A 27396-nucleotide genomic window follows, 5' to 3' on the forward strand; every position below is an offset into this window, starting at 1 on the left:
CCCTCTGTTTCTCCCCTCCCTGTAACCCTCCACCCTCATTCTCGTGAAATACAGTCATGTGTAGCGCGATGTGTTATAGCTCGGCATCTTCCTCCTGCGGCTCTTTTTTCTCATGCTGTAACTTTTGTTCCCTGAGAAAGCCCGACGATCAAGGTGAATGATTTCGAGTTGTGTACAACATTTTCAAAAAGCCTTTCCCCGTTTGACCTAATTTTCTTTCCAGCAAATCCAGCACTGATCCTCTTTGTGTTTGCATGTTTGCCACTAGGTTCCCTCCGGGTTAAGAGGCCAGGCACATCTGAAGGTGTGGGGGAACCGTCACCTCATGGAGGGAGGCTACATCTTCCACAACTACACCACCGTCACGGTGGAGAGCAAGGGCACGGCCGTCTTCATCCAGACTGACAAGCCCGTCTACAAACCCAAACATAAAGGTTCCCTCATAGTGCGCCTGGTCGTTAAACAGTTAAACCTCAATTCTCGGCATTCCCTGCACAGAGATGCAGAGAATTGAGGTTCGTGAAATGCGACCGACGAGCCAAAAGATGTAAATGCCGAAAACCAAAGATGTTAATAATTGCTGTGATTATGTGATTTGATCCCGGCAGTATTTTTAAATCCATCAGAGGAATTCAGGCAGTCAATTTATTCAAGTCGTCCAATTCGTTTTTGTTTTCTTTTAAATTGGTCCCTGATTGGCCAGAAATGGATTAATCTGAGAAGATCTTTCTCGAACACTAGATATCAGGTTTAATGTGACGTAACGTCACATTAAACCTGCTGTGTTAAACAATGCTGTGTTTCTTTCTCTGCTTTTAGTGCTCATCAATGTCTACACAGTCACCCCTGACCTGAGGCCGGTAAATGACAAGGTAATTCAAAATGTATCTCATGTAATAATAAAAAGATGCATTCCCCTATCTTCCGTGTCACCTCTGCAACAGAACGACATAATATTTGGCATGAACATACTTTTCCATCTCTAATTGGTGGGATTAGGAGGAGAGAGAAGGAGTAATGTACAGTTACCTATTTACAGAAACCAGGCTCAAGTCATTTCTCTTTGGAATGTCAGCAATGGCTCCAAATATACTGTGCAACTGTGCAGACAGACGGTTTATTGATGTTTGCAGCTATAAAGGTCCGCCGCTGGTAAAACAGCAATACTCACTTTCACAGATGGATGATTGTTGGATAAGGAAGGAGCACTGGGAAGAGAGAGATAAGATCGTCTCTGGGCTTTACAGTCTGTGTCTGATTCATTACATCTTGTGCTTCTTTATGTTTTTATTTTTTTTTGCAGATCGAGGCGTATGTTTTGGTGAGTGGAAGCTGCTGGGACCACCCAGGGGGACAGTGGCAATTTTAGTTCCCAGCCCGGTCGGAGATTACAGAGCAGAAGTCAGGGCAGCTCACCTAGATAACAGGGTGCTCTTTGGAACAGTAGAAGGATAAACAACATAAAAGGAACGTCTTCTCTTCTCTTCTCTTCTTCTCTTCTGTTCTCTTCTCCTCTCCTCTCCTCTCCTCTCTTCTCTTCTCTTCTCTTCTCGCAGTTCTCGAGACGTTTCTAGGTCAAAAACAACCCAATTACCTCTTCGTAAGAGGCTTAGGGAAGCCCATACATGACTTGTAGTGGATGTAAGGCACATCAGTGTTGCACACAGCTCGCCCTGCGCTGCTCTTTCCCCACCCACATGCCCACAGACACACATCTTACACTCTTTTAGTTTACTACTTTTTTTTTTTTTTTTTTTTTTTTACCTGCAGCCAACTAATCACCTGGGGAAAAAGCTGTAAAAGTATTTTGACAGCTGTCTGAGCGAGGAGCCAGGTCTCTGGGTCAAGTTCAGTTCAAGGACTGTTAGACCTGTCTTAACAATTGCAGTATATGAGATTCCCTTTGAACACACAGTAGTTTGAAACTTAAAGGGCAACTCCACCAGTTTTACACATTAAAGTGTGTTTACAGGTCTTGGGGAGTTGTGCTTCATATGTGGAAATGTAGATCTGATAAATTGCCTCCAGTGATGTCATTTGGTGGCTGAGTTGCATTGTGGGCAATGTAGGCACCAGGTTTTGAAGAATGTGTGGAATAAAAGAGGCAATATCTCTGATTCTGCTGTATCACTTTTGATCCTTTGGCCATGATCTTGCTTTTCAAAACCTGGTGCCTACACTACCCACAATGCAACTTCACTGGAGACAGTTTATCAGATCACATGCAGCTTCTTCTGGAGCCATACAAAGCTTTTTTCCGCATGTACCCGTAAACACACTCTGTGGACTGGTGGATTGACCCTTTACATGTAGAATGTTTAATCTTAACAGTGGTTTCTGAACTTTGATCCCTCAGGATCCACGAGGATCCAGGATGGTCCAGTGGAAAGCTCTTGAATCCATCTGCTGTGGTAAGCCACGTCTTCTGTATTTGCCTGTAAATTCAGTTTCACTGAGTTTATAAAGTTGCACATGTACTGTTATAATACGCCTGCTGCATTCATTCGGTTTTCTGTAATAGTCATATCAGGATTGTATCATATTAGTCACGTCAAGCAGACAGGCATCAAAGGTGAAACTACATTTCTCTGTCCTTTAGGCGTCGTGAACATGAGCTTCCCTCTGTCGGACCAGCCAGTGTTTGGAGAGTGGTTTATCTTCGTGGAGGCGCAGGGCCACACCTATAACGTGTCGTTTGAAGTCCAGAAATATGGTGAGGCCATGCACATACAGTACAAAGGAGTTTGGCACAACAGGATAATATTCGTTATCACGTTTATTTTATTTTATTCTCATATTTAAGCTGGTTAAGAATTGGCATTGTGTGAGAATTGGCCCGTTGTTGTTGTTGTCATACTTAAAACAAATAGGGGCCAGCATATCACGAGAGGTGCAACTCACTGAAGTTGTAGTTATTGAAGTCAAGATGTCGGTATCGGTATCAATTTTATTTTTCTCACTCATCGACCAACCTGATTTTTTTGAGGGGGTTGCGACTGGTTGAGCTGCTTTAGAGACAAATAGAGGAGCAAGTTAATAATTTAATGCACCAGAAAGCTACTAATACGGAGCACAAACATGACAGAAAATCCACCAAAAAGTAGAAAAAGGTAGTAATGTTGTATTACCTTCCTCACAGTGATGCCCAAGTTTGAGTTGGTGATCGATCCGCCGCGGTACGTTCGTGATCTGAACTCATGCGAGCAGGCGACTGTCAGGGCCAAGTAAGTCCCCTGAAATTCAGCGTGGAAAAGTATCTTTTATCTTCTTCATTCGCTGACCTGGGCTGCCTTGTAGAGGCCTGACGTGTCGATGTTGTACAGGTATACCTTTGGGAAGCCAGTGGCGGGGAAGCTGACGGTGAATATGACGGTGAACGGAGTGGGCTACTACCGTCACGAGATGGGCCATCCTGTGATTAAAACCATGGAGGTCAGTCTGTTTATTCCTTGCTGCTGCGCTCCTGTGTGTGACTTCAGCAGCTGACGATTAAGGCGTGTGTTGAGCTAAAATGCTTGATTGCCTCATTTGAATTGTTTGAATTTGAATTGAACCATCTCTAAGTACTATCATTATCATACATACATTGCGCATAATTATTATTATGGGTGCTACCCCGGCACTAGAATTATGTTCCGCCCGCTCGCAGTACCAGATCTCTCCTCTGCTGCTCTCAGATCAAGGGCTCTGCAAACTTCAGCCTGTGTGTGAAGGACATGATGCCCTTGGACGTCGCCGATCACTTCAGGGGCTCTGTGAGCATTTGGGCGTCCGTGACAAGTGTAGACGGGAGCAGGCAAACCACATTTGATGATTCAACGCCCGTCCATAAGCAGCTCATCGACATCAAGTACTCCAAGGACACACGCAAGCAGTTCAAGCCTGGTCTCCCATACAAAGGGAAGGTGAGAAAGCATGTAGCTGTTGATACTGTATGTAATACTACATGCTGTTACATGTATCATCTGACAGGTGTTGTTCATTCATATTTACACTGCGGGCTGCTTTTTGTAATTTCCTCATCTGCTGTTTGTCAACCCCTCTCTCTGCAGATTGAGGTGACCTACCCTGACGGGAGTCCAGCTGATGGGGTGAGGGTGCGTGTCAAAGCAGAGCTGACCCCCAAGGACAACGTCTACACCAGCGAACTGATCTCCAAGGATGGCCAGGCCACCTTTGAGATCCCCTCCATCCCTACTGCTGCCCAGTATGTCTGGTTGGAGGTCAGTGGCTCTAGTAGCATGAGCAAGAAGGTCCTTTCAGGCAAATCTGATGCGAACTTAAAACATTTTATTTTTTTGTACGACATAGACCAAGGTGACATCCATTGACGGCAAGACAGTAGGAGACCAGTACCTGCCCAGCTACCTGTCTATCAGCAGCTGGTACTCCCCCAGTAGGTGTCATATCCAGATTCAGAGCCCCAGCACCCCACTCAAGGTAAGCGCTGCCCAAAGTTCCATTTTGGACGATCACAGTGTCCTCAGTAACCGGCATAATGTCAGCATGATGTCATCCCTCCATGTGTATGTAGGTTGGCCAAGAAGCAGAAGTCGCTCTCAAATCCACCTGCCCATGTAACTTCACCCTGCACTACGAGGTGACATCCAGGGGGAACATCATCCAGTCAGGCCAACAATCAGCTAACCTGACAGCATCACACAGAGGAAAAAGGGCAACAGTCACCTTTGACAAGAACATCCACACTACCAACCTGCCTCCCTCTGCCTCGGGTAAGTATGTTTTTACCCCCTGATTTAATTTTAATAGATTAGGGATGAACAGAAAAACCTATAGACAGAGTGTACTTCAGTCCTTTTGTTGGATAATATATTGTCTGATAAATAATTGCAATAAACAGTATATAAAACAGTTTTGTCATATTAAGACTATCATATGCCATGAAGGTTAACACTAACCATTATTAATAAATGGTAAATGTATAGGTAAATCAGCATTATTGGATAGTTATGTCATTATAAATAATCAATGAATTACTTAAAGCAATTCTGCACAAGATGCAACTTATGGGTGCACTGTTTGAAGCTAGAAAGGAGGCAGGGTCTGCCAAATATAAACAAAGTAAAACAGTATGAAAGTGAGTTGTCAGACAGAGTACTTATCGTGACAGCACTCAAGTTGAATCTAAAAAGCAAAAAACAAGCCAACCAGAACAATAATAAAAAAAAAGAACAAACACTGAAGTGCTGAACCCATGTCTTACAATGGCAGATACAAGCCTGCTGTTTAGTCTGGATTATGTGAGCTAAAGTCTTGGTAACATTATTTCGTAAACAAACAAGTATGTTAAATTGATAACGTGACCATGGTGACAGGCCTGTTCCCAGCATCATGTCCCTATTCCCTGAACATTCCCTGTTCTTCTAAATGAGTATGACACAGCGTCCCAGCATCTTTATTGCAGATGTCTCCAACATCGCTTCATCAGAAAAGCTTCTTTAACACTGAATCGACCCACTTTGCCGTGTCCCTGCCAGGTGCTGCAGGCTCCTCCGCCCAGGCCGAGATGGACAGCTGCGTCTCCTACCTACGTTTCCCAGTCAGCCACAGCATGGCACCCCTCAGCCGTCTGCTGGTGTACTATGTGAGGGACAACGGCGAAGGTGTCACCGACAGTCTGCAAATCCCTATCCAGCCCGACTTTGAAAACCAGGTTTGCCCCGTCATGTAAATAAGTAGCGCAAAGCCGTATTCCTGCTCATTGGTTTTCTCCATACAGAAGTGCTTTTACATGTAAACACCCTTTATCAACACACATTAAACTTATGCGAGAGTCTGTTTCTTGCCCAAACATTGACGTTGTATATGTAATTAGTAATAATAAAAATAGTTTTTAATATGTAATGATTAATAAAAATGTGTGACAAACACAGAGCGGTCTGTGTATACGTTTTGGAGCTGAGCCCGAGTATCCATGCACCAGCTCTGTCCACAGTGTAACGTCTGTAAACAAACAGCTGTGTTGGCCTGAGAGAGCTCCCCAGTTCCTGCCTGCATTAGGTGGAGTTAACTCCCTGAAGTATTTACAGCTCCCTGGTATGCCATTACAACACTCTATGTGCGTGTGTGTCGGAGGAGGGGGTTGCGAGGGCATGACTAGACAGAGGCCACGCAGGCCGCAGGCAGATGAGTGGGGTCGTGACAGGAGAGGATGACAGGTTACAGAGTGGTGAAAGGAGGGCAGCGGAACCGATTAACTGGGCTAATTTGTGACTGCGCACTGTCGAAAAAATTGTTTTTGATGTGTGAAAGTTTATGACCGACTCTCACCATCCCTCCTCCTATCAAGGCCTGTACTTTTCCACTCTGTCCTCGCGTTTCCCACCACATCTGACCGCCTTAACACGTCAGGATTGATGTTCTACTGTATGTGATACAGACGCTGCTACAGAGGAACTGTCAGGCAACACTGCCAACTAGTGCCGAAACATTTACTCAATTCACTGATTTATACATCGACGGAAAAAAGGACTCGAGAACAACTTACGATTTGCTTTGCACCTTTGTATTGTATGGGTTTTGTAATTGTTAGTAGAAGACATTTTACTCACTTTTCTGTCATATTACAGACTCAGCGATTTCCCAGCAAATCTAAACTAAAATCAGCAGATGAATCACTTACAAAAAAATGGTCAGCTGCATCTCTTCTGCCTAATATTTGTTAAGCTTTAACGCACAATATTTACGGTATGTCTAAAGAGCTTGTTGTACAAATGCATTCTGGTCCATAGAAAGAACACAGACGTGCTCATTTTATGGCTGTTGAAATGTGTCGGTTGGTTTTCGCAGGTGTCTGTTTCTCTGTCAGCTAATGAGTCCATGCCAGGGGACCCCGTGACCCTGCACGTCCGTGGAGAAAAAGGCTCCTGTGTGTGTGTGGCCACTGTCGATAAGAGCCTTTATCTGTTAAAGCCCGACTTCCAGCTCAGTCCAGACAAGGTTGGTCCTGAGTTTACTGTGATATTTTTCATTCACCGTCTGTTGTAAAAATAACATCAGGCATTCAAGTGATGTCGTTTCCTTTCATCTCTATTTGTCTCATGCCACTATTACTTTGCTTAGTCTAAAGAAATATAAACATATTTATTTGACATGGAATATAGATGTAAGAGAAGGGAATCTAAAGTGAAGAGCCACTGCTTTGGACTTTAACCTAACTCAAACAGCCTTTTCTTACTTCACAAGATCCAGAGAACTTAAAGCTGCATTTATGTGTGTAATTGTGTCTGTGTGGCACAGCAATATATTAATAATATATCGTTATTGTGACATAAGACTGTACATCATCTTAGATTTTGAACATCGTTATGTGATGGTATGGCACAAGTGTAGTCTTTCCTGGTTTTAAAGGCTGTATTACATTACGCGTCATCTCATTTGTGAACATACCGGAGTGTTGTCCTCATACTTGCCTTTACCCACTTTACAAATATAATTTATCAAAAAATGTCATTGTCTATCGGGATAAAGCCTAAAAAAGTAACATCAGTGTGTTTCCTCTGCGCAGGTGTTTAAAGAGCTGGCAGATTTTGACGTTTCGGACGCTTTCGGCATTCCCAAAGATGACGGACACTTCTGGTGGCCGGGGCTGTCGTCAAAGAGACGCAGGCGGTCCTCTGTGTTCCCGTGGCACTGGGATATCACCAAGGACGCACGCTTTGCCTTCACAGTGAGAACACACATGTAGTCAAGGAGCACACAGCGATTGTACAGGGGAGAAATAAAAAACAAAAAGCAAAAAACAGACAGTAATCTTTAATGCGTGTGTTTGTTTTTATTTTCTCTGTATGTTTAACTCAGGAAACAGGGCTGGTTGTGATGACAGATATGGTGAGTTTAAACCACCGGCAGACTGGAGGCATGTACACAGACGAGGCCGTTCCCGCCTTCCAGCCGCACACCTCCACCTTAGTGGCCGCCATGCACTCTCGACCCACGACCAGGTAAAGGACCCACTGTCGAGAGGTCAAAGACATGTTGAGTCCTATTCAAGTATTGTCCTGTTCCAACTGTCTTCATAACATATAAAAAAAAATCGAAGTCTAAATCTAATCTAAGTGTCGCCAGAGTCAGCTGAACATAATGGCATTCAGAGCGGGGTTTCACAACAAATATTAATTTAATCTGGGATTCTTTTGAATCAGAGTTTAGCAAAACTAACGTAAGCAAACCCCATTAAAAAGCTCGAGCACGACCGATGTTTGGGCTCACGCAGATACCGAAATTAGGGAGTACAACATTCTGATATCCTAGCTAAAAGGTGAGTCATCCTATCTCTCATGATGTCGACAGAGAAGCTCTAACTTTTCACTCTGCTGACAGTTTTGCAGGCAGTGGAATTGCGTTTATTTGTTTAAGCATGAAAGTCAATCAATTAGGATTACATTTCTTCCAAGAACTACATAGTACACCTTTGAACCATGATTTAATGAATCCTTGTTGGTGTAACCCAGCCTTCATAGTTTAAAACTATATCTTCTCCCCGTTAGGACGAAGCTTTACGTTTTAGAGCGGTCCCTCTAACCATCCTTACCAGTTACCCCGCCATTTACTCGACTCTTCCTTTTGCTGGATGTCGGGAGTTATCGATGTGTTATTGATACCGTGACCCGGTCAAGCACAGATAAACATGCAGTTCCTTTGAAAGAAGACCCATGTGAGAGCAATGATTCTGGTGATGCACACTGTGTCGTGCATGGGTTGAGCAAGGTCTCCAGATGAGTAATAGACAAGCCGGGAAAAACATGACAAAGTAAATTAATATTGTTAGTTTGTCCAATACTTCTCATTCTAGCGATGAACATTAAACACATGACGTGACTCGGAGGATGTCAGGAGGAGGATACATTCTCCAATTATGGTATTGTTTTATTGTGAGCAGCTGAAGCCTTTTATTGATGTCAGCCTGTGTTTTGTTTGCAGAGCAGAGAAGAGGAGGCGAACATTTTTCCCAGAGACTTGGGTGTGGCACTGCCTCAACGTCAGGTATTTAAATCTTTATATAAATATTTCACTTGTGTGTGGGTGTGTGTGTGTGTGTGTGTGTGTGTGTGTGTGTGTTTGTGTTACATGCCTGTGTCTAGATATATCAGGTGCAGCTGACTGTCTGTACTCCCATGGGATTTAGTCACAATCTAAAGCGTGGAGGGGAGCAGAGAAATGGAGAAGAGAGGAGCAAAAACCAAAAAAAACAAAAGGAGACACATTCATAGCGTGGATGAGTTTATAAGAGTAGGACAGAACAGGGACAGACAGTGAGGTGTGAGGAGAAGATGATATAGGTCTGTAGGAGAAAAAGAAGATGGGACTTAAGGATAAGAAAGGGGTGCTGGGAAGGAAAGGTGCGCGTCGTGCCGAGCAGCGTCCAGCATTTCCCTCCGTTGGGTGTGAATGTGCCTTGTTTAAATTGGGCAATCTTGGAACAGACTGTCACTTTCTCAACAGCTCCTTCCAGTAATTTTCAGCCAATACAAATGAAATGCCCATAGATTTCCATATGCTTGATTCCTTTGGATGGGACTTCAGCTCTGCCTAATTTCCTGTGAAGTCCAAAGCTCTGATTTCCCCTTAAAAGTCTATTAAAATGAAGTTTGGGCAACTTTGATCAAAAGGAAGGGTGTTCATGCAGGTTTCCAAGTTTATTATGACCTGTGACAGTTTGCCAAGACCAACTTTAAATATGTGTTGCCAGTAATGATCTCAGCCCATTTCATTCAGACAAACAGATCGGGTCAACACCTGACTGTACCTCACAACTATCCAGTTCAGAGTGTTTGCTGTAGTAACTTTGGTGCAGGTGTTGGTGTTGACACAGCTGTAACTTACATAAAACATGAAAAGGATGCTAAAATCTGTCTTTTACTACGCTGCGCAATTACGTTTAAAGTCATATCTCGACATGCTTTCAGCTCTGAAACCGGGGAGGCTGAGCTGAGACTGGACGTGCCGGACTCGATCACCACATGGGTGACAGAAGCTGTCAGCCTGTCACAGGACAAGGGGCTGGGCTTGGCGAAGAGAGCTGAGCTTCGTACCTTCAAGCCCTTCTTTGTCGACTTCACGTTGCCCTACAGCCTAATCAGAGGGGAGCAGACCAAAGTTCCCCTCACCGTCTACAACTACCTGCCAACATGCGCTGAGGTAAGGTGATGAATGAGAGGGCAGATGGAGCAGGCACAAGTAACAGTGCAGCATATGCACATTAAACAGCAGCTGTCTTCACACAGCACAGACTTTACAGTCTTTATTTCGTCTAAGGCTGCATAATTAATTGAATGATCATCTCGTTATAATATCATACTAATACTGATGTTATATACTGCTCGGAAAAACTGAAACAAACAGAATTTAATAATTAATCTTTTTAGGTCAGAAGTTCCCAAACTTTTTTCCCTTAGAGGGCCAAAACTGAAACTTAATAATGGACCACGGGCCAAGAGCAAGCGCCTACTGTATTGTTCAGTATTGTTAAGATGCAAAATGATGCTGTACGGAAGCCCTGAGAAGCAAAAATTCTAAAAGACAAAAAAGCTGTAATGATCCAGGTCTGACCTAAATTGTTTTCTCTCCCGCGTTTATGATTTACTGACATGTTGCTCGGGTTAATCTGTCTAAATTCTTGTTTTCACTTCGCTATTCAGGACTTCTCTACTAGGATCCCATTTACCTTAATTGATCTCAGATTACACATGTTCATACACAGATGGATCATACACCTTCGAACCAAAGCACCCCACGATACAACACAATATTACATACACTCCCATACAGCAATGGAACAGCCATCAGGAGCAATTTGGGGTTTCATATCTTGCTCACTTCGACATGTTGCACAGTGGATTAGTGGACAACTCGCCCCAAAATAGGTATCAAAATGCTTTATATGTGGATTGAAAAAAAGGTCTTTAAAAGTCTTAAATTTAACATACCCCTTCCTCTCAAGCGAAGAGAAGTTGCTGGTGACTTCATGTGCACCAGACAAGACAAATCATGTGAAAACTACTCAAAAAGGGCCAACCTGCCAAACAAACAAAGCCTCAGTAAGTTGGATTTCATAGTATGTTGACATGAGTAGATAACACAGGCTGGAATGTAGGAAAGTCAAATCCAATGTTTTATACAGCCCCAATATAACAAACATGATGTGCTTCACAGGTGTTCAAAATATACAGACCCCTGTTTTGTTCCTTAAAGTTGGGTTTTTTTTTTCCAAGGACTGGTCTGATGTCAAAACAATATGTGATAAACAAGGCTTGTTTCTGGAATAACATCGGGCAGGTAGGCCCTGGGGTACTGAGGGATTGGAAATGTGGCCAAAGGAAGCACAGGTTTGTAATGTGTGGATATGAGATTAGCCCAGAAGTATGTTATAGTGCTCACTTTGAATAGCTCTCTAAGCTCTGTGTTGGCCTTAAACGAGTCCATCCTGCGCTCCACACCGGTGACATCATGATGTTTGCAGATGAGCCCGTTAAATGGCCTGTGCGTGTTCTGCCCTGATGTCATGTTAGGTGAATATGCAAACCAGTGTAGCCCTTCCTTTGATGTCCACCCCGGCAACATGTGATTCCTATATTTTCTGCTCGGTTATTTACGACTCGTGGCGTCTGGAGAAAGAACAGTTAAAAAGATCTCCATTACTGAACCCTCTGAGAAAATTGGACGATGAGTGGAACGTAATCCTTAGGGGAGCTCGAGAAGCATGAGTCAGTCGGCATGGAAAATTCACAATGTGATTTAAAAAAATTCTCCCTCGCTTTCGGAGCTTTGAGGAGAACACGCTATAAGAGGGAGGGGCGTGCCGGCAGAAATGATGTCATTGTGGCCTGTCAGAGAAGATCAATTGCCTATGATTTGTCCCCTTTCTCTCTCCGCTCCTCGCCCCTCACAGGTTCATGTTAAAGTCTCCGTTCCGAAAGGCATCAAGTTTGTCGGCCACCCTGGAAAGCACCACCTTACCAGGAAGAAGTGTGTTGCTCCTGGAGAGGCTACACCAACATCCATCGTGTTGTCTTTCACCGAACTGGGGTCAGCAAACATCACAGGTACTGTGGAATAACCCAAAGAAAAACTTGTGGGTGTTGTGGAATTTCGGCTCAAGTTGAAGAAAACTCAAGAGACACCGATGACTTAAAGTTAAAGTAGTTTCATACAAACTTGATCAAGGAGGAACAACAGGACTGTGTGCACAGTGTCACGCTAAGTCAATTCCTCTTGAACCTTCACTAGTTTCAGGTTATATCAGCTCAGAAAGGTGGGAGACAGTCAGTCTGCTACAGCTGAAAGGTCAGAGGCCATCCTATGAGTTTACATGAGCAACAGCCTTGGTTTGTCAAAGATCTGTTTTGTAAGCACATCTACAGCTGCTTCGAACTGCTAAGTCTGCAAAGACCATGCAAAATATAAACTCATAGATCAAGAGGTCAGTGTGCCCTCATCCATACATTATTGGGCCTGGTTTCCTAACCTTTATACAGGGCACGTACGAAATCTTTTGCTGTGGAGCCTCGTAGATTTTTCTCCCATTATAGGGTTTTAATATTACCTTAGCCATAGGCAGCCATTTTCCTCTGACTTTAGGCTCAGGCTGGGAAGCTCAAGTGTCGTACTGCTGTGTTCCAGGTTGAAACTCATACAAACGTAGGCAGGCTGACAAATTATCATTTCACTACTTCCTGATTGACAGTAGACATTGAAAATCCGGAGGGATATCGAGATATATTTCATGGTGAAACAATATATTTGATTATCCATTAGCTTTCGTTAGACAACAGCTAACATGAGCATTCAACCACTTTCTAACTGACATTCCCATTTGATAGTGTTACACAATACGATAGGAATAGCTAAAATTCATTCTAAAATATCAACACACATCTTGGACATTTATTTAAGCCTGGGAGAAAACTGCACAAGATGTAGTTAAACGGAAACGCTAGCTAGCAGGTGGTTCTACGCTAACGTTAGCTACGTCTATATGCTGTTTTACCTTGAAATATGGCCTGATGTCCCTCCAGATTTCCACTGTCTATCATCTTTTCAGTTGCTGGTCAATCAGGAAGTGGTGAAATGATAACAGTTTGTCAGAAGCCCTATGTTTATACGCCTAGCAAGCTAGAACCGAGCAGCATAAAGTTATCCCAGCATTCGAGCTTACCACCCTCAGCACGGAGGAATATGGCTGCCATGTGAACTCATTATATTGCAAATTCAGGTAAGCTGGACAGATTTAAGACATTCACACTTGCAAAACTTGAGAAATTAATTTTAATTAATTTTCAATATGGGTCAGTATAATACATACAAAATGAGCAGTTGTGATACTGTAACACATATAGCAACAAAGCAACTTCATATTTAAGTAAAGACATTTGTAACGCTTTATATTAGGATACATATATTAACCATTAACGTGTTGCTTATTAGCATATTGATAGCATTTTTAGTCATTAAAAAGCACTTAATGTTAATCTTATTCTGCATGGCAACATAGTACAACTACTATTCATTAACTGCTATTAATCAACATTAAGATTGAAATTGGGAACATATTTTATGGTAGAAAAACTTCTCAACTCTTCTCATCTCAACTCAGTTTATGTTTTGTTACATAAGAGTAGCTCCTATATATTAAGGGAGAATGATTGACTATTGTTGTGGTATTATTACCTTAAAAGACCCGTACTGTGCAAAGCATAGTGATATAAATCATGTACAACAACTTCTTTACTTAATATCAATAAACAGCAATTAGGAGGTTATTGAAGGAAAACTCTATGTTTGGCTGAGTACTTGTAGAATATGGTCTTGCAGTATAAACCATTGGTAAGCGCTTCATAATGACTAAATAAAAGCCAACATACATGATAATAACCAACTAGTTAATGTTTAACAAGTGTTACCAAGATAATAAGTAATCTTAAATGACTCTTTTATGTTCCACAGACCCTGTCACATGAGCAGAAAGGAGGGCAGCTCAGCCTTTGTTTTGAAGGCACGCCCCAGAGTTTTAATGCTCATGTAAACAATACAGATTAGATTGTGCTGGATCATGGAAATGGTGTTATTTGAGTTCTTAAGTGGCATGAGGACGTCAGCGCCCTCAGTGTGATGCCTCACAAAAAGGCAAGCCTTTGGCTCAGGAGAGCTCTGCTGGCCAGGGAACTGAGCTGTGTGTGATCTGGTCACCCACCCACAGTTACAAACAGTCCCCTCCAGAGCGCATGTGAGAACAAAGCAGGCCAGCAGTGGGGGAGCAACCAGAGCTGTGCTGTGACACTCAGTGGCATGTTGATGAGTTTGCAGGTCACTGGCGGTCAATGGGCCCCCCATGGCCCCACTCCTAGTCCCCTGGCCCCTTGTGTTTCCCTCTCAGTACACACACACAAAGAGACGACACTGGCACAGGGCCACATTTACAACGTGTTCCTCGAGCAAGAGAACTTGGAGTCCTCTTACAGACATGTTTGTCCTGTGCAACGTATGTTGATGTCCACAGTTGACATTAGAGATGTGGTGTTCTGTGGAGAGGTTTTCCCCACAGCCCTTGACAATTTGCCAATCTTGATCTGATTGATATATTTTCTTTTAGTTCTCCTCATAAAGAGTTATGTATAAATACTTCAAAAGGATTAACCTCAACGTCAAGATTGGCAAAGTTCAAAACAGTATCGTCCAGTTGCATCTGGCTTGGGCAAAACCCTAGGTGGCTGATAATGTGCCGTGAGGTAATTCACAGATGGAAAGCTAATTCTGTTCTCCTTTGCCCCAATAGCCCGTGCTATTGCCTACAGCGAACCAAGCTGCTGTTCAGATGGACTCCATACAGGCAAATCAGGCAACGACGTGGACGAAAGAAGGACCCCAATTGGTCTGGACTATGTCCGCAGGACTGTCCAGGTTGAGGTAAGAGAGCTGATAAAGAAGACTTGCTTTATATTTTGTTCTGAGTCAACATTAGGTCTGTTGAGATAATCCAGCTCTGTTTCTTTTCCTGTTACTCTCCTGTAGCCAGAAGGCCTGCCCAGAGAATACACATACAGCGTCTTCTTCTGTCCCAATGGTCAGTGCGGGTATCAATTTTTAACAATTTTTCCAAAGGGAGATTGATTCCTACTGTATCCCCTTCTGTCACTTTCACAAAAAAAACTGTCCTCAATATATTAAATATTTCTATTCCCAGAGAGAATCCACATTTCCACCCCTAACAAGTACGAGTATCAGTATGTGAAGAAGCCGGCCAGGATGTACCAGTTCCAGGTGGCGGTCAAGACCCACAACGACGCCCACTTCACCCTCTCTGCCAGCCCTCATGACACTGCAGAGATGCTAGAGATCGTACTCGGGGGTAGGCAAAACACTCGTTCCTGGATCTCCTTGGGCAAGATGGGCGAGCCCCTGGTCAGTGCTGCCACGCCAGGTATCCTCTCCTGGGACGAGTTCCGCAGCTTCTGGATCAGTTGGAAGGGAGGCGTGGTGCAGGTGAGGAGATAAAGGAATTTTAAAGGAAAATAATATAAATCAAGACAACGTTTAATGCTTCTGATATGCAACAGTGGTCAGATGGATGTGTCAGTTTAGTGAGTCAGATTTGTGTTTGGATCATAAGTGGATGCTCCCGACACAAAGACAAGAGAGTGAAAAAAGACTCAGCAGGCCATGGGGTCTGTGTGTTACGAGGACTGGCGCCACTTTTACTAGCGTGCCTTCCCGTAAGGTCACGCTTAACGGGCTGATGTCACCGAGGACGCTCAGTGATCCATGGCCTGGTGCTCGCATGGCACTCTCTGGCTGGCACACTGCTCCCCAGTCCCAGCACAGTTCACCATAGGCAGCAGTTAAAAGGCTGCATGTAACGGGACTAAAAGTTTCATTTATTTTGTTGGGGGGGGTGAGTGGGGTGATGGCATTTTGGGCTGCTGGGCTGTGGGGCTCGGAGTTGCGTGGGCTTTGGTTTATTGTGATCACGCAATGAAACTGTAGTCACAGAGAGGAAATGTGCTCGATGTGGGTCTGTTTGTGTGTTTGTGTGTGTGTGGGGGAGGTGAGTGAATCACACTGGCATCACCGACACTTGGCAGAAGGACTTTGTTAGTGCTCTGTGTGAGGGAGACCAAAAAAAGTTACTTTCTAAAATGGGTTCAGTGAATTTGTGATGTTTTCTTGTTGACTGTGATTTGCATACTATTCTATTTGTGTGTGTGCAGGGAGCAGTTGTACTAAGAACAAAGAACATGAACAAATGCAGTACAACAGATGGGTTATGATTACAGGGGTTATTGTGTTCCTTAAAGTGTTTCTATCCAGCCTCTTTTTGAATTATTCTCTCCAGGTTGGCCATGGTTTACATCCATCCAATGAGTCAGTGATCCTCCACTGGGTAGTTGGCAATGGGCAATTCCCTGGACAGGTTTGACTTTTTTATGGCACTTATATGCTCGCTGCAGTGAGGTATCATCTGAGAGCATTTGAAAAATAATGTGTTTGTTCACCCAGGTGCGTCACATAGGCTTCTCAACAGGCTGGGGCTCAGTTGGGGAGTTTAAGATCTGGAGGAAGGAAGACTCTGATGAGAACCACAATGAGGCCTTCACTCTGGGGGTCCCGCACAACATGGTGCCTGGATCTGAGAGGGCCACTGCATATATGATTGGTAAACCCTTTTCTCATGCATGTTTAAAGCTTTAGCTCAGTGAAGTTTATGTATTTGAAAGGAACAAAGAAATATGTTTCACAATGTGATGGAATATTCTGTGTGTGTGTGTGTGTGTGTGTGTGTGTGTGAACCTATATCAGGTGATGTGATGGGGCCAACTCTTAATAACCTGGACAAGCTGCTGCGGCTGCCCTTTGGATGTGGGGAGCAGAACATGATCCACTTTGCCCCCAACGTCTTTGTTCTGAAGTACCTGCAGAAGACCAGGCAGCTCAGCCCTGAGGTCGAGAATGAAGCAACTGACTACTTGCTGCAAGGTAAAGAAACAGCAGCCCAACCACATTCTGGTTTTCATGACATTTTGCATCCTGAGACCAAATTTTTGAATCCTTTAAAATGACCAAGGTGGCGCTTTAAAAACTTTTTAAAAAAGGGAAATACTTTAAGGTGACAAGGTTATATTTATTCTTTAACATTTAACAGTGCCACGGTTGCAAAACGAAATTGAGTCTGAGTCTGTCTTTGCTACGTCACAGAAAAAGAAACAAAAACAATTGTGTGTGTGTGTATGGAGGACCAAACCTGACATAAGTATAAATAAATAAATAAATGCATAAATAAATACATAAATAAATAAATAAATGCTGAAATAAATGTATAAATAAATAAATGCATAAATAAATACATGCATAAATAAATACATGCATAAATAAATGAATAAATAAATAAATGCTGAAATAAATGTATAAATAAATAAAGTATAAATAAAAGAATAAATGCTTTTTATTTATTTATACATTTCTGTTCACCTACATTTATTTATTTCTGTATTTCTGTTCACCTACATTTATTTATTTCTGTATTTCTGTATTTCTGTTCACCTACATATATTTATTTCTGTATTTCTGTGTCCATATGTAAATGAGGAGGTAGGAGGTCCTAACCTCATGATTGGTTACAGGAGTGTGCTCGATGAGGGTCTACTACTTCTGCCTTACTAGGAGCGCTGATTCCTGTACACTGTACAGAAATGTTGCTGGCTACCAGCAAGCCCGCTCAGCTAACTGTTAGCTGCAGTTGTTGACATTTGTTCATGTAGCTCTGGTTTAGTTATGAATTTGACTGGCGTTCATTTTAACTTGCGAGGGTCCCAGGTGTGCTGGTGGTGTGGTTTGAGAATCCCGTCTGGAGAGAGAGGGATCCTCAGCCATGTCCGCTAACAAGGAAAAACATTCTGCTCATCGCTCCAAGTCATGTATATGTGTATCTAGACGAGCGCTACAGAGCACAAATCGTCCAAAAGTGCATGTTGTCGGTCTCATATCTTTGTCGTGAATGTCTGTACTCTCAAATAACTCATGGGTGGAACAGGCTGAGGCATTTGTTCACGCCGAGCGACTCGAGAGCGGAGTGGAGACCCCTTTTAGCTCTTATGTTAGCTGTTAGCTGCTCGCTGTAGCGCAGCGTCCAGGCTACCTTGTGACACCGGTTACCATCGGGTATTTTTCATTCCGCACTGTTCAAATGGTCGCTTAAAGCCATCGTTCCGAGCCGCATACATCGTTATTAAGCTGAAGTTAAGTCAGTGTGAAAACTGTACACTGTCATACAGCCTGCTGGTCAAACAGTCTGCAGAGTACGTTGACATCCAGCCCGAGCTCAGCGTCAGGTCAATCAGCTGTGGCAAATCGTGAGACGTCCAGCTCAACCTGTGATACAAACACCAGTAGCGACAATGGTTCATAGGAAAGCCCAGACATGTATCTCACTCTCGGTGGTAACATGTGTCAACAGTTAACCTGGACGCTACGCTCTTAGCGCTTCAGCGAGCAGCTAAAAGCTAACTAGCAGCTAACTGCTAACAGCGGTGTCCACGCCGCTCTCGAGCCACTCGGCGTGAACAAATGCTTGATACTGTTCCACACATGAGTTGTTTAAGAGTACAGAGATTCACGACAAAGATATGAGACCGACAAACATGCACTTTTGGACGATTTGTGCTCTGTAGCGCTCGTCTAGCAGTGGTTTGCAAGTCGCAGCCCCGGCTTCTCCGTGTGGATAGAAGTGTTCAAGCCAGGTCAAAACGAGTACACGTATACATGACTTGGAGCGATGAGCAGAATGTTTTTCCTGGTTAGCGGACATGGCTCTCCAGACAGGATTCTCAAACCACACCACCAGCACATCTGGGACCCTCGCAAGTTAAAATGAACGCCAGTTAACCTGTCACACTGGTCGAGGCCATTAAGCTAACTGGAGCTGTTTACAACGTTACAGAGAGGGAGGCTTGAGATCAGGAATCGTTTGCTTTTGTCTGGCTCTCCGATTTGACCAATCATGCTCTTGACTGAGGTTAGGACCTCCTACCTCCTCATTTACATATGGACACAGAAATACAGAAATAAATATATGTAGGTGAACAGAAATACAGAAATAAATAAATGTAGGTGAACAGAAATACAGAAAAATAAATAAATGTAGGTGAACAGAAATGTATAAATAAATAAAAAGCATTTATTCTTTTATTTATACTTTTATTTATTTATTTATACATTTATTTCAGCATTTATTTATTTATTCATTTATTTATGCATGTATTTATTTATGCATTTATTTATTTATACATTTATTTCAGCATTTATTTATTTATGTATTTATTTATGCATTTATGCATTTATTTATTTATTTATTTATTTATACTTATGTCAGGTTTGGTCCTCCATATGTGTGAAGAGTGAGTGGAGGGAAGGGGATATGGCATCCTCTGTGGATCTGTTGGTTCCGATAAGCATCCCGATGAGGGTTCAGGTCCGCCAGGATGTTGTCTTTAATGTGCTGGAGAACCAGTTTCTCAAATATTGTGCGGGTTTTGTGTTTTTAACACTTCATTATCGATCACATGTGACGCACCTGGGTGAACAAACACATTATTTTTCAGATTAATGTTCTTTTGTGCATTGTCCCTGTTAGTGATTTGTGCCCTTGCATAGTGGTTTTGATATGATGTCCAGTGGTATGTTGTAAAATAGAAGCTGAGTATCAGGAGTACCAAGAGCTCTTAATGCATACAAACTGTTATCTTGGGCTACATACTCATTCAGTAGACCTTGAGATGAAGGATCAACGTTGGTACCAAAGATTCCACCTGTCTGGATTACTGGTCAAATAACTGATGACATGTTTATCCGAAGATGTGCTGCATTTCCCAAATCCTGGTGACCTACCTCCAATTACCCAGCAGCTGTTTAAGCAGAGAAAAAAACAAAAACATCAATTAATCTCAGAGTGTGCCAAGAATCTCAGCAAGTCACATCCCTTCTTGCCCGACAGTGAGCAAAGTGACTTGATGCTGAGCGGAAAGGAATGCTTCCGAATTGGCAAGTCGTACGTTGTTGTTGGGTTTTCTGGAAACTTTTGGGGTGAAGTTTATCTTGGATATAGTTTTTTGTTTGTGGAACTGTTGATTTCTTGACAGAGGAGCCTTGGCCTGGCTGGCACTTAATACTTTGGCTCATGGATTGGAACATGAAGCTGGATGTTGTTTCTCTTAGTTAACCAGACCAATCTTCTCGCTTTTTCCACTGTTTTCTCCATATTTACCATTTTTACACCAAAATTAAGAGTGTAAATGCAGGTTTTTAAATGTTTGTGTCATGTTTGTCACAAATGTACCAGAAAATATGGATCAGTAGAGAGTACGGAGGCCACATGTTTTTTAGTTTTTTATATCTTATTGTCTGTCTTCAAACTCAACACCGACTGGAGGATTTCTTAACACTGCTTGAATCATGCAGGTATTGTGTTCCTCTAGGTGTTGTGTTTCCATAGCTGCTGATCACAGCTAAAGCCAATAAATACCCATGACTACTTCCTTCTTAGTTAGTGTCAGTTAGGGGGTTTTTTTTGTTCAGTGTGAAAGGAGTCAATAACTCTCGCTATGCTATACCAGGGACACTTCATCCTGCAGATGGATGTAAAAGAGTTGTGCCTGAGCTTTGGACAGGTGGCAAAGTTCAAGAGTTATTCTCACCATCCAGGCATTGGAGATGTCACTGAGGCTGACCATGAGCTAACACAATGGACTGCCTCAAAAATAACCAGGAAAAAAAAAACAGCCTCCTGCACAAATCTTTGCTGCAGAGGCTTAAGTAAATGTTATGTGTGGCTCAAGATGAATATGAGTGCTGCAATGAGCAATTGTTTTCATTTGTGATTATTTTCTAGGTTAACCTATTATTATGGTCTGTAAAATGTCAGGAAATGGTGAAATGGTTCCATCCGACCATCCGGACAGCTCGCACGGTTGCTCTATTAAACTTGCACATTTGCAATTACCGGTGCAAAGCGCGATGTCATGTGTGCAAGAACAAGTGCACGTCGTCGCAAAATACACTTGCATCTTGCACGTCATTTGTGTGTAGCTTGTCGCACCTCTCTTTCCGACTTTGCACCATGTCCATTGGGCGCCGAATGAAACACCGAATGAATGGCCGAGGAGCATTTCGAGGTCAGGAAAGTTTGACATGTGGAAATTGCTGCGTTTGCCAGTCTTAGCACCACCTGTGTGATAAACGGGCAAGAGTTCAGTCTCACCTTGTTGCTTCTCTTTTCCTGCCTTAACTTCAAAGATCACAGGATGAAAGAAGAGCCCTCACTCAACACCTTGACACTTTTCCAGAACATTAAATACAATTTACTTTAAAATTCTGTTTACTCGCCTTTTGCAGTCAGTGTGCATGAATTTCATTTCATGCAGTGTGTGAGGATCCTGTGGAATGTTTTTTTGAGCAGGGGTAGTGGTATCGGTGTCTGCAGAAAATGTTCAGTTGCAGCTCCTACAGTCTTGACAGGCTCTGTACAACCTGGAAAAGAATGTAGAGGGTTTTGGGGAACTATTCTTATTGAAAGTGCTCTACTGTCACCTGTCCTTTTCTTTATTCTCATCCAGGCTACCAGCGACAACTGACCTACAAACGGCAGGATGGATCCTACAGTGCCTTCGGAGAGAGGGATTCCTCTGGCAGTATGTGGTAAGTGATCGAAGGTGTAGCTGTTAACGTTTACACAACTCATACCAGTCAAGCTACGCTGTAGCCACATTCTTCAGCCTTGCCTGGGACATAGGTTGCTGGCCAAAGCAATGAAGTTTTTTATCAGCACCTCTGTCCACTGTGCTCAAATTAATCTATTCCTGTTGATGTGCTTAAATCACCGGTGAGTGCCTGTTTAATGTTTACAGTCCTCGGGGGCAGGCAGGCAGACAGAACCATCTCAGGATATTTATAAAACTGAAATCAATGCTCTCAGTGGGGAGCTCCACTGCTTGCATTTTGAGCCCCATGCTCAGTGCGCATACCTCTGGTTGATTTACGAGCTAAGGTGGGTATTGTGATATTTAATAGAGCTAACACTGTGAAACAGCAGGTTACATAAACGACAGAGAATCATAAACAAACTGCATAATTGGATCCCCGAGGTAGGCAAAGCTGTCAAGATTTATTTGCAGTTAATCAGGGTTCATATCCGTGGCACTGAGTGGACCCATGCTGCTTTGGCCCCACAGACGAGGCTCTTAATGCCACTATTGGAGACAGTGTTGTAAGTTGTCTGGAGCCACCTCACCAAATTGCTCTCTAGAAAATAGAAGTGGAGCATGCCTCTTAATGACTCACTACCTGGGTGTAATCGGTAACATTAAGCTGCTATGGAAAGTCTCCCCGTGAAGACTGTGAGAGGATATGAGGATGTAACAAGCAGTGGTTTGGAGTTTTCCTTGGCGCCCGGGGCCACGAGTGTGGGTTGTGGGCACAGCTGAGATGGTGAACCTTCAGTAAACCTGCATCAGACACTTTATGAATCCATCAACAACATGTTTGCATCCAAAACAAGCCCGGCTTTTGTTTTTAGTTCCAGAGTTCAGGAGTGGAGCAGCTTATTTACTGCATACTTAAAAGCGCCTGTAATTCCGTGTTAATGTATTCCAGCTTGTAAAATGTATCTGAGTGGAAATTGACAGGATCTAATGAAAAGATTGAACGTAATGACAAGGGCTGGCAGTAGACGTTTGGTGTGCAGCACTGGCTATCTCTGCTGCCAAGGCTGTTAACACTGCACAGAGAGGGTTGAAAGTTCACTGAAAAGAGGACAGTGGTGAGGATTTATAGGGTAAAAGAGTTTTCAACCCCTGGCATGTTGAGTTGAATGAGAAGTACCCATGTTGTTGCAAATACAGACATACAGATGTATTATAACATTGTTGGGTGTTGATTTGTGTACATATGCATTCCGGTAGATCAGCAATACAAACCTATGCACCTATGCAGACATTTAAGTGTCTACATTCATTATTCCCATACCACTGACCCCGTGTGTAACCCTTCTAACTACATGTTTAATTATTAACCCTGATATTAACCTTAATTCCAAACATTAAAATTAAAATTTGCCTCTTCGGACTTCCTTGTAACCTTCATATTCAAATGTATTTATTTATTTATTTATTTGGGCTTTTCATGGGCTTTAATTGACAGGATGGCTGAGGAGATGACAGAAAAGGGGGTTAAGAGACAAGGGATGACATGCAGCAAATGGCCACATATCATATGCAACAAATCATGTACAGCGGCTGTGTCCTCATATCACACGTGTCCATGTATCTTATTTTAGAATAGAAGACCAATGTAACAGTGCATAAACTTTGACTGTCTCACACAGCTAGTGAAAAAAGACAGTTTATCTAATTCATCTTCTAAAGGAAACCCTTAAGTTTACATATGTTTTTACACTTTAGCTAACAGAGAACGCAAAGGTCGAAGTGAATCTAATAAATCACTTTTAACAAACTTGTCAAAAGTGCGCTCCCTCCTTATATAATTATTTTGAAAAGCAGGGCAGTTTTTTTTCTGCTTTTTCTCATAGTTGCAGTCCATTGCTCTACATGTTGAGGCTGGCATGGCATTTGTGTCTGCCCAAAGACTGATCTGACAGCATTAGCAGGGTTGGGGGGCTGAATACCAGCAGAGATCGAAAGAACTGATATCTGTTGCTGTATTATCCTAATAGCTATTTGCAGTCCTGTGCCAAACTGGGAAGTCGGTTTTCTTTCTGGCTGTAAAGCCATTGAAGAGATGTGTATTTGTCAAAATAAAGCCCTCCATGATCTGGGCATGCAGGCTTTTTTAGAAATCTATCATTCACAGACAGCCTGCAGCCAACTGCGGTTTGAAAATACAGACAAATCCACCAAATATTAAAGTATCAGCCACAGCCAGACATTTGCTAACATTTTATCATGTCTTGATTTAATTTCCTAGCTTAGTAGCAGCAGTAGCACCTAATCCGTCATTTCAGCTTCAGCAGCTTCATGGCAGCTACACCTAATCCTGACCGCTTGTTAGTAATATGTTGGCATTAGCCAGTTTAATGTAAGTTTGGTGATAGGCCCATTTATGCTTTCCAAAACAACACAGCAGCAGCATCTCAACAATTAAACAGCACTGGGTGACACTTTAGTGAATGTGAGTTCAGCTCACATAATCCCCCCTTTTTTAAGCTTGTCAAACTAAGCTTTGTAATGGAGCACACCCATGTATTGTCTTAAAGAAATATGCTTCAGATGTATCCTTTGAAGCACAGAGCTGGATAAGAGTAGCTTAGAGTAATCTGGAAGTGGGAAGCCGCAAAACAGGAGAAGGAACAGGGGAGGGGGAGAATCCGGAGAGGTTGATTCAAGCCAAGGGCCGAGTGGTGGAAGTGAGCCTGTCTAGTGCTTCCTTCCTTCCCCGAACTAAATCATATTTACACTCTCCAGTGTCTTTCCCTGGGGCCCAACATTTAAAGCCAGTGACATGATATTACTTAACATTATAAAAATTCCAACAGGCTTGCGCCTCCATCCCCAGTTTTGTCTCCAGGGAGGAATAACATCCAGGTTCCAGCCAGGGAAGATTTAATGTTTCGCTTTACGAGAGCGAGGTCTTTTTTTTTTCCTACTCATCTCCCCCCGGTGCTCTTTCTTGGATTGTGCGCTCACTTACGAGCTGTGTTGAGAAACTAGAGCACGACCTGTTTGTTTATTTCCTCATCTCCATCTTGTGTTTCATTCTTTATATGGTAAACAGCTTGCCTCATTCTATACGGGGTGCTGTAATGGAATGTCTTGCAGTCACTGTGGAGTTGTTGGCCAGAGACTGCAGCTTTGGACCACTACCGGGAGGTCTTCTGTTTATGGATGAGTGTGTGTTTATTAGCTCAGCCGTGTCCCCCTAGGGCTGACCTTGGCCTCTCTGCACGGTTCCCCTGGTCCTTCTCCGCCGTGGCCCACTAAAACCGTGGCTCATAAACTTTCAGTTGCACTCCCAGGCCAGCCAGATTCACAACCTCTGTCCCTGGGATCCTTGTTTGTGTAAGTTGCGAAATGCTTTTGGGGAATCTCCAACATACATGCAGAAAGATAGATGATTGGCCTGGGTGATATTTCACATTCTCAATGCCACAGCTGCCGCATCCTGTAGCCGTGATCAAGCCCCGCCGCACCCCAGCTGCTCCCCTGCTCACTTCCTTTCTTTTTCCATTTCCTCAGATCCCTCCATACATACCATACACCCTTCCTCCCTCTATCTCTGACAAAAACATCCCTCCATCTACGTACTTCTCTATCACCCCCTCTCCCCCTCTGTTGACAGATTGAATGAGTGTTACTCGTTGGGAAACTGAAAAAGTGATTGCTGTCAAACTCTCATTAGTTAAGTATTTTTGTAGGGTTTTGCCAGCACATGTTGGAAAAGAATCCCTGCTCACCCATCCTCTTCCATCTTCCTCCCTCCAGGTTGACAGCATTTGTTCTGAAGTCCTTTGCTCAGTCTCGGGGTTTCATCTTCATTGACCCTGAGGAGCTTCGTGCAGCCAAGTCCTGGCTCATCAAACACCAGCGGGATGATGGCTCGTTCCCCGCCATGGGCCGCATCCTCAACAAAGACTTGCAGGTAGGCTTGTGTCCTTGTGGATGTGGGATATGGGGGTAGGATGAAGAACAGGAACACATGATCATTTTGTCTGTTCAGTCCTGTGGAGCAGGGCTGGATGCGCAACTTGCCTGGGCCAAGTGTGACACAGACGAGCGGGGGTGATCTGTGACTCTTGCTCAAAAAGTTGGGAATACTTTAACTTTTATGAATCCAAAAGCTGCTTCTGTTACGTATATGAGCGAGACTGTTGTGGGGGGAAAATCAGACTGGGCAGGAACACAGGAACACATGAGGGAAACAGAACACTGGGAACACAGGTGAGCAGGAAGTAGAAAGTGAAAAGCGTGACGGGAAGTGCGAGAGAGGATGCACTCAAGGTGAATAATACCACAGGGAAATGATTGTTCGGCTGCCCAGTTGAAATGTTTTCCCTCTTTTTCTTTTTGGCTGTTGACGCGTCATCCATTTCTTCAGGAGACGATTTATTGGCTGGGCTCTAATCATCATCTGGCAGGCAGCAACATGTGCTACTGCTGTTTGCTGATATAAACCCCAGATGTGCCATTATTTTATTTTGTTTATTCCAAAGTACACTATATGTCATAAAGCAGCAGTCTTGATGAAGATGCTGTTAACTCCTTCAGACAGTAGCCATATTTCCAACATACTTTTTGAGCATTCTTGAATTATGGAACCAGAAAAAGTTGATGAAAACCAAATAATTACAAACTTTTTGCCCATTTTTTTTTTCCTGTTTGGAATAAGAGACCTCTACGGTGTGAAGTTAATTCATTTTTGATTTTGTCCACAGGGAGGGATCCATGGGAAGATCTCACTTACAGCTTATGTGGTTGCAGCCCTCTTGGAGACAGGGATAACCACTGAGGTAAGCAGCCCAACAAAGTGGCATTAGTGCACACTGTTGAGCCAAACAGTGTTTAAAGTGAAGGAACTATTACAACCCTATTAAAGACGCAGCAGATGCAGTGGTGCACAGATTAATTCCAGGGCAACACATAGTGTGATACCTGTCCCACCTGAACCACTTACTCCCTCAGCCCGTCCCACCAGCAGGTCGTGTGTGGACATATCGCTGCATTCCTAATAGTTGTGAAGATGGATGTGCTGGCAGTTGGCCTATTCATATTTGTTATGCCCCAATGCTGCTAATCTAATATCTAATCACATTTCGGGCCACATCAAAAGAGTCAGACTGACGTGCAGAGACAATTAAGCTCTGTGAAAGACACCTTTGGTTGCATTCCTCCCTGTATCCTTTCTGCCTTGTTGCTCTACTTTTCTCTCTGTTTTCTGTCAGTGATAGCTTCCCTCCATGATTAAACATCAGCATCATATGTGCTGTTCAATCAAGATGTGGGAAAAGGAAGAAGTTACAGTATAATTCTGTTAAAATCATCATCAAGCCCCCCCCCCCCCCCCCCCCCCCCGCTATCTATCCCGAAGGCTTCTTCTGAGAGTATGTCCTTTTTACAACTGATAAAAACTGAAAAGGTATCCTTCACATCAAAGCAGAACTCCAGCCCCCCTTCAATTTCACTTAATTAAAAGATGACTGCTGCAATTACAGTGAGTGGCTCTGGAGGCCTATCATCTCAGGGATGAGAGGGAAGGTCACATCTGCCTGAGATGAAAGTCAACCCTCAGCTTTTTAATGGCCAAAATGAATGTTTATTCAATCACTGCAAGTGAGCGAGCAGAGGCACTGGTTGTGGGTTTGATCGGGGCTTAACAGTT

The 27396-nt window shown here is 43.2% G+C and overlaps 1 protein-coding gene across 1 annotated transcript in view; it reads left to right on the plus strand.

Moving 5' to 3' along the window:
- The window catches only part of cpamd8 (C3 and PZP like alpha-2-macroglobulin domain containing 8), a 46583-nt gene that overhangs the window by 3548 nt on the left and 15639 nt on the right, over nt 1-27396 (plus strand). The window contains exons 4-30 of the mRNA XM_030433310.1: nt 269-434; nt 820-872; nt 1304-1321; nt 2357-2411; nt 2600-2713; nt 3140-3224; nt 3324-3432; nt 3678-3905; nt 4053-4223; nt 4312-4440; nt 4535-4733; nt 5499-5674; nt 6811-6960; nt 7529-7690; nt 7822-7964; nt 8944-9006; nt 9930-10161; nt 11912-12065; nt 14795-14925; nt 15031-15082; nt 15203-15501; nt 16352-16429; nt 16516-16672; nt 16816-16992; nt 21624-21705; nt 25503-25659; nt 26453-26527. Of these exons, the coding sequence (XP_030289170.1) occupies nt 269-434; nt 820-872; nt 1304-1321; nt 2357-2411; nt 2600-2713; nt 3140-3224; nt 3324-3432; nt 3678-3905; nt 4053-4223; nt 4312-4440; nt 4535-4733; nt 5499-5674; nt 6811-6960; nt 7529-7690; nt 7822-7964; nt 8944-9006; nt 9930-10161; nt 11912-12065; nt 14795-14925; nt 15031-15082; nt 15203-15501; nt 16352-16429; nt 16516-16672; nt 16816-16992; nt 21624-21705; nt 25503-25659; nt 26453-26527 (3615 nt within the window). The remainder of the gene's footprint in view (nt 1-268; nt 435-819; nt 873-1303; nt 1322-2356; nt 2412-2599; nt 2714-3139; nt 3225-3323; nt 3433-3677; nt 3906-4052; nt 4224-4311; nt 4441-4534; nt 4734-5498; nt 5675-6810; nt 6961-7528; nt 7691-7821; nt 7965-8943; nt 9007-9929; nt 10162-11911; nt 12066-14794; nt 14926-15030; nt 15083-15202; nt 15502-16351; nt 16430-16515; nt 16673-16815; nt 16993-21623; nt 21706-25502; nt 25660-26452; nt 26528-27396) is intronic.

The sequence above is a fragment of the Sparus aurata genome, chromosome 11, assembly GCF_900880675.1.
Source record: "Sparus aurata chromosome 11, fSpaAur1.1, whole genome shotgun sequence".
Taxonomy (NCBI): Eukaryota; Metazoa; Chordata; class Actinopteri; order Spariformes; family Sparidae; genus Sparus; species Sparus aurata.